This window comes from Hipposideros armiger, unplaced genomic scaffold (genome assembly GCF_001890085.2).
Source record: "Hipposideros armiger isolate ML-2016 unplaced genomic scaffold, ASM189008v1 scaffold_471, whole genome shotgun sequence".
Taxonomy (NCBI): domain Eukaryota; kingdom Metazoa; phylum Chordata; class Mammalia; order Chiroptera; family Hipposideridae; genus Hipposideros; species Hipposideros armiger.
Window position 1 is genome coordinate 1,235,743 of NW_017731821.1, and position 7,920 is coordinate 1,243,662.

Genomic DNA, 7,920 nt, shown 5'->3' on the forward strand with positions numbered 1-7,920 from the left:
TGTGCCATTAGCTAGAATACAAGCGTCTGTGGAGTAATAGCGCCTGCCTCTTCCGTGCTCCTGTAAAGGTTCTCTAAATTGTCTGTAAAGCATCAAATGCTTTATAATACGTTGGTATTCAGACTTATCTAGTTGTTAGACAGTTGCCCATTGAAAAGATACCTGTGATTTTAATGTGGCCATACTGTAGCACAACTGCTTTTTCTCCCCCTCGACTTTTGTATGCATTCAGTTCTAGCTCTCTCGGCAGTTATAAGCCTACTCTCTTAACAAGTAAAGTTACCAGGTCCTTTGCAGTTCCTACTTCACGCAGGAATCATGTCTTCATCATGTTTGATGTATGTGATGGTTATCACTCTTAGCCAAAGCCTTGAATGCAGACCGTGTCACTCCTAAACCGAAAATGATTCTTTTCTCGTCCTGGAATATGGTTCTATGAATATCTCCTGTATTAATGCGCAGCGTTTGTGTCTTAGGAAATTATCACCCCGAGGAAAGCCCAGTGTAGGCTTCTCAGAGGTCAGAGACCCAAGATCCTGATATTGGTTTTTTGATATTTTGAGGAGTAGGTACAGACATGAATGAAGGACAGCTAATGGGAGACTTTGAGGTGGAATCCAGACAGCTGGAAGCAGAGTCCTGGAGTCGAGTAGTAGACAGCAAGTTCCTGAAACAGCAGAAGAAAGATGTGGTCAAGCGGCAAGAAGTGATCTATGGTGAGAGTCTTCCTTCGCTCTGCCAGCGTTTGATGTACATCGTCCCTCATGTTTTATCGGGTGGTTTACTGGGGTGGAAGGTCAACGGTCAAGTGTGTAGTGTCTCAAAGATTTCCTTTAAAGCTTTCGAGGTATAGAGACATGATCTTATTTCTGTCTTTTTCTGTCTCTTTAAAAATATTTTCTTTAATTTTATTGGACATTTTGCTTCATATGGAGTACTTACTCAGGCAGTAGACCTTCAGTGAGATCTCTTGTAACAGTGCAGTTGAATTCCTCTACTACACTAGGAACTAGACATGAAGCACAAGTCAATTCTAGGAAATAGGAAACACAGTAAATCATGAAAGGTTTGGATTCCAATGAAGACCAATTTGGAAACCACCAAGAGTGATGGACCCCACTAGGCCTGTCATACGAGTAGGTCACATGAAAAATAGAGGAAAAAGATGAAAACGCTTTAGGGAAAAAATAGCTGTTTAAACTGGGCATCATGCGTGGGCCCAGCAGCCTTCCAGCCGATGGGCTTGTGACGGCAGCAGATGAGCTGGGGGAGGGTCCTTGTGCCCGAGCGTCCCTGACCCTCAGCCTTATCCCCTCAGAGCTGATGCAGACGGAGCTCCACCACGTCCGCACGCTCAAAATCATGAGCGACGTGTACAGCCGGGGGATGATGACGGACCTGCTCTTCGAGCAGCAGATGGTGGAAAAGCTGTTCCCCTGTTTGGACGAGCTGATCAGCATCCACAGCCAGTTCTTTCAGAGGATCCTGGAGCGGAAAAAGGAATCGCTGGTGGATAAAAGCGAAAAGAACTTCCTCATCAAAAGGATAGGGGACGTGCTTGTAAACCAGGTGAGTGGGGACAGGAGTGGCGCGTTCACACTGTGTGTCCCACTTCCTGTGTTGGGACGCTTAGGCAGGTGGTTCGATCTCTCTGGGCCTCGGTTTCCTTTTCTGTAAATGAGGACAGCAGATTTTCTCTCCTAATAGGATTTTTAAAAGTGAAAAGGAATGTTCATATAATATACCTGGCATATATGGTAAATATTCAGTAAAAGTCCGTTTTTCTTCCTCAGAGTCTATACCATCAGAAACACTGTCGTTTAAGAAATCAGAAAATATATGTTGGAAGTCGCAACTTCCCCTTCTGCCTCAAATCAAAAGGAACTCATTTATCTGAAAACCGTCTGAGCATAGAAAATTGAATAAGAAACGATCTATAAAATAGTTCATCAAATGTGTCTTACTGATATTTTCATCAAGGAGTGATATGGTTTCAGTTCTACTCCACAAATAATTTGGCTAACAATTATTTTGATACTTTTAGATGTTTTTGTCACAGCTTTTAATATTTCTTTTCATAATTTTTTTTTTTTAATGTTGCTCATATAACCTTACCGGGCAGAGGGACATAACATCACATCTGACTAGCTCTTTCCCCAGAAAATCTCTGCCTCAGTGTAGAAGCAGAGGTTTAATGGCTGGAACATTTGCCTGATAATTGGGAATTTTGTCCTTTCCTTGTATTCTTGAGCCTGTACGGCTCACCTCATTCATTCATTCATTTTTCAAGTATTCACTGGGCATCTTCTAAATGCCAGGTAGAACCACCAAGATGGATATGCCTTCGACCTCTGCCTCATGAAGCTCATGTTCTGGAAGTAAAAACAGGCATGTTACAAATAAATGCAAATATAGTATGGTAGATGCTTTAACACATAGTCAGGGCCCCAGAGTGGGAGTGGTCTGCTGTCCAGGTGGGGACCTTTCTGCCCCAAACAGCCCCTCTCCCAGCATTTTCCGCGTCCGTCCTCTGCCCTCAGACCTGCACGGGGAACCTCACCAAACCTTGACTTGTGGTGTTTGTAGCTCCTTGCGTATGTGCCCATCTTCTAGCAAGTTCTTTGATGGTGGGATTCATACCTCAGCCCCATGGTGTGCCGATGCTGGAATCTCCCTTTTCGGGCACGTGCTTTATGACGGGAACAGGTCACTTAAAGCCTCTCGGCCTCAGCTTTCCTGTGGGTAAAGGGGAAAAGGAAAAGCTACCCAGAACCTTTTTTTCCAGTTGTTTGGGAAGGATCGGCCTGTGTTGCCTCCAGAGATTTTTAGTGCAGTGGCAAATGGATGCTCGGTGTGTGTCATGAACTCCACGCAGCCACTCATCTGCGTACCCCACTGTGAACATATCTGCAGGTGAACCGCTGGCATTACAGGCGTTTGGGAATGATTGAAGGGCCGTGCACGATTGTTAGGGTTGCTGGCCTGAGCCAGGAAGATAACCTGGTCCTTAGGTAAAGATGGCTGTTTCTCATGCCCTTCTGACTTAACACAGCGACATTTTTAAGACCGACTATCTCATGAAAAACTTCTAGTGAGTCTCCCTGTTTTATTACTATGTTTGCGACAAGTGGAAGTTAGAACACATTTTGCATTCCTTATGTGCACAGTACATAGATATTTGTGTTTGTTTGTTTAATATAGNATGTGAAGGATAGTCTGTTGTGCCCTTTATTTTCTACCCCTTGATTTTTTCCCCCTTAATATATTATCTTATAGAGATCTGTTTCAGTTGATGGAGAGTGTTCTCCTTTTTTTTAAAACTTCATGGTATTAATTGGTCTTCCTTTGATGTTTATTTGTGTTGTTTTCAATCTTTTGCTTTCATCAACAATGTTGCATTGAATAACTTTGGACCTGTGTCATTTCAAACAGATACAAATATATCTTATGGAGTAAATGTATTCTAAAAATGGAATTACTAAATTAAAGGGTAGAGGCATTTACAATGTCAGTAAGTGTTGCCAAATTGTCTTCCATAGAATTTTTGTAACCATTTATGGGCTTGGGCCAAATCTCGTCGAAAGCAGTTTGCTTCTCGTTGGCATTTGTCAGATGAGTCGGTGCAGGTGGGCATGGGCGGTGATGCTTATTGGTGTCCTCTCTTCCTTTACAGCCTCGCAGCCCAAGGAGCGCCCCCGATCTGCAGTGCTCCTGGCTGATGAAATCCCCGTCGCCCCCATGTTTGCTAATAGACGTTCTCAGCAAAGCGTCTCACTCTCCAAAAGTGTCTCTATACAGAACATTGCTGGGTAAGTGGGTATTTAAAGGTAGCATAGTGGACATCTGTGTGACAAGAGCATAATGATCATATCCTTGGGCAAAAAGATGCTTTCAGGATAAAACACATACAAGATAATGGTTTGTTGCACAACCGAGTGGTACAGACAAGGAGAGTGAGGATTAGATTTTGATGTGCTCTCATGGTCCCCATTTTGTAACATGGATCCCCTATAATTGCCAGGTTGTCCTGCACTTTTGTACGTGAATCAGCTCCGCTTTTAAAGACCCTGAGTTTTAAAAGAATGATTTTTAGTTTTAGATTAAAATCTGAAGTGGAACTAGGGAAAAAAGATGATTTATTTCTGAATTTTTAGTTGCAACCACTTATATTTTCAGATGTCACACTTTCCGGTATGTCAGATTAACCTTATTTATTTTTTCCTTTTTAAAAAATGTTTTCAGTCCTTACCTTGTCAGTTTTATGGGAGTGAATAATGGGCCAATTATGACTTTTAGGGTTCCACTCGCTCTTTTGCACTGGGTTCCTTTTGTGTCCTCCAGGACTGTTGAGCCCTCAGCTGTCACATTGTTAGATAGGACTGATGATGTTGCTGGCTGTTTGGATGACTCCTGCCTTCCCATCAAGTAAAGAGGTCATCTGAAATACAGAACTCAGAACATGTCTAAGGTTAAGCATCTCTAGGTTAAGCATGTCTCTTAACCTAGGCTGGAGGGAAATTCTTTTTTTTGTTTTTAATTGGGGAGTTGGGGGAGGGGAACAGCTTTTGGAAGTCAGGGAAGGGGAACAGACAAGTTGCTGTCCTTTTGTTGTTCAGTCTAGTTGTAGAGGACGTCGCTTCACGTCGCTTCACTGCCCCATGTTGGTATTATCATTGCGCTCTTCCCGGGTGAGGCAGATCGGTTGCCGGGCATTGGATGGCCACTCACAGTGGCTCTTGGCAGCTCACACTGGCTGCTGGCTGCTCACACTGGCTGTCAGCCACTCACGGTAGCTTATGGCAGCCCACTGCAGCCCCAGCTCCAGATCGAGCTGTTGTTCATCATCTTAGCTGTAGAGGGTGCAGTGTCACTGGCCCTAATGTGGGATCTGAACCAGGGCCCTGCTGCTTAGAGCTGGTGTCCCAAGCCAGCTTTTAACCAACAGGCCACTCGGCTGGCCCTGGAGGAAAGTTCTTAACTAAAATGTGCAAATCTCCTTTGGTCTGTATTTTCTTTTCTTTATTTATTTTTTTTTATAGATTTTTATTGGGGATTTTGGGGAATGGGAAGAGTGCTGGGGAATTGGGGGAAGGGGAACAGACAAGTTGCTGTTGTTTTGTTCTTCAGTCTAGTTGTGGAGGACATTGCTTCACTGGCCCAAGTTGGCANGGTTAGTGTGTATATTTGCTGAAGGCAGCACCTCGGGCCCGTGTGCTTAAGCAAGTGACCCCTGTGCATCTTCAGTTAGCTGACATTACACTTGGCTTTAAGTGCCTCATAGTCACATGAATCAAATGAGAGCTTGCTTATCAAACTTCCTTATAAACTGCGAAGTTATATTAATCTTTTTTTTTCCCCAAGGACTTCACATTGTCCACAAAATTGGGTACATGACCCTCTCCCATTCACATCAGACTGTCTTCACCAGTCTGTGCAAGGCTCCTCTTTGGTTCTACTTAACTTTCCCTTTTCCTTCTCCACTCCCTGTCTCATTCTGTTCCCCTTGTAGCACCCACTGTCGTATATTTAATGTATATCTTCTGATCTGCCCTATCTTTAGTCATATATATATGAATATATCTGAAAATATCTCTTATTGTTTTGTGTGTTGAATTTAAATGAGATGATATAACATACTTGCCCATTCTGCTTTTTTTCAATCAATATCGTTGTGAGATGTATGCACATTGTAATACGTAAGCAATTGTTCCAGACTGCTGCATGGTCTCCTTTCGTGAACATATACCACATTTTAATCACCTGTTCCCACAAAGACTAAGTTGTTTCCAGCTGCTACCGTAATTAATACGGTAATGAATATCATCTTAATTGTCTGTGTGGGAACCTCGATGAGACTTGCCTTGAAGCAGTGCTTTCCAAGTGCAGTGCCCGGATTCATTAGAAGTGTGAATTCTCGGGCCCAGACCTACTGTGTCAGAGAGTTTCAGTAGCTTCTCCCAGTGGTTCTGACACACACTCAAGCTCGAAAACCACTGCTCTGTCCAGGCACATCTCGGCTGTTTGTGCTTCACAGATGTTGCATTTTTTACAAATTGAAGGCAAGACTCTCCGCCAACAAAAGGCTGACAACTCGCTATATTGTGAGAACTCGCTTGATGGCGGTGGTCTGCACCCCGAACCTGCAGCGTCTCCGCGGTCTGTGTACCTGATTGCTCTGAGTAATTCCGGTAGCTCCAGGACGGCTGTGCCATTCTATTCTCCCATAGAAGAGTGTGAATTCCCTTCAGATACTGGTTATTACCAGTCTTGGCATGTAGATGACTGAAGAAGTTCTACCAGACTGGCACCCACTTGAATCCGCGACCCAGCCCATTCCAACATGGTTTACAAGTCTAATCTTCCTTAGACTCTTTTTCTGTGGCATTCTCCCTTGTTTCCGAAACCTGTGTTGGTTCACATTAGATGGGATAACATCTTTTTCAATACCTGCCCTTGCCAGGTTCCTCAGGCATATTCTCTGACCCCCACAAGTATTCGTATTCCTACTTTACCCCGCGGAGACAGCACAGTGGTAAAGAGCGGACTCAAGTGGGATGGGTTGGAGTCCCAGCACGTCCATTTAATAGCTGTATAACGTTGAACATGTACTAGACCCCCGTCCCTCATTTTCCGCCTCTATAAAAGGATGAAATAGTGTCAGCGGGGTTAGGGGCGGGGTCAGGTTTAAGTAGGATCATACCTTTAAAGCACTTAGTAGTTGGCCTCCTTAAAGTGTTAGCTTTTGCTGCTACTGCTCATGTCATCATCACAAACAAGGAACCTGAGGCTCAGATAGGAAGCAACTTACCTGAGAGAAGGCTATGGGCTGGTGTCAAACAAGGGAAAACTGTTACTTTCGCCTCCCCTGTGCCACCTTTGAGAAACAAGCTGTCGTTTATAACCTTCTGTCCGGTGCGTGCGTGACAGTGCTTTTCCCACATTGTCAGCCATCCCTCGTGCACATCCTGCTTCCTCTGCTGCGTGTCAACTTTTTCCTTAATGCTACATGATATTTCTGCTTTCCTGCACACAGCCCTCATCACAATGTCCTCTCTTCCACCGACCTCTGCGCATCCTCACCCTTCTTCAAGAGCCAGTGTTTCTTCCTCCATCAGCCCTGATCTGCGCACGTCACTTCTGGAACACAGAGGATGTGCCCCAGGCTCTTGAACACTTGAGCTTAGTCTCAAGTGTTGCACTTAGTCTCTGTGCGGGCGGCACCCACATCCCATCCCCCTTGGGGGCTTCCTACAGGGAGAGCCTGGTCGTGTTGTAGTGGAGCGTGTTTCTGGTGTTTTATGGTGTCACTTTTTTCTAAATAGAATTTGACTTGGAAATGAATGGTGTTATGGATTTTTTATTAAGCCAAAAATATCCTGAAATACTGTAAAGTCATAACAGCTGCCCCAGTCTCATTTCCTGTAGCCTCTGACACTCCTCCTGGGGATGGACTGGTGAGGCAGCTCATGTCTGAGACAGGATCTTAGTTACCAAAGAAAAGTAATTTTCTATCCAAATGCTGGCGTGACCACTTTAATATACTGTTGGAACTCCAAGATCCTGTTTGGTCGTGTTCAGGAGAAATGAGCAGTATGGGAACACATGAGCTATGTGACATGAACCAAGCTTCATCTTCAAATTAAAGAAACTGGTCAAAATCTGTCTTTTCAAACAATGTGCAGAAGAACCAGTCAGGGAGCTTGTATGTTGTGCAGACCCTCAGGCCCCGCCCCCAAAGGACTGGAGGGCTGGGAATTTGCATATCTGACAGGCAGCTCAGAGGTTTCCTGGTTGGTACTCCCCAGAAACACTGGTCTCAGTCATCACAGGTTCCGTTTATCCTTATGGTTCTTTCAATCATATTTTATTTAATTTTGAATTAGTTTAAAATTTCAAATAGATAATACTTTCACTTGATTC

General features: G+C 44.1%; 1 protein-coding gene across 1 annotated transcript in view; it reads left to right on the forward strand.

Annotated features, from left to right (window-relative positions):
• The window catches only part of AKAP13 (A-kinase anchoring protein 13), a 322,789-nt gene that overhangs the window by 285,419 nt on the left and 29,450 nt on the right, over nt 1-7,920 (forward strand). Inside the window, exons 18-19 of the mRNA XM_019666459.1 lie at nt 567-716; nt 1,319-1,569. Coding sequence (XP_019522004.1) covers nt 567-716; nt 1,319-1,569 — 401 coding nt within the window. The remainder of the gene's footprint in view (nt 1-566; nt 717-1,318; nt 1,570-7,920) is intronic.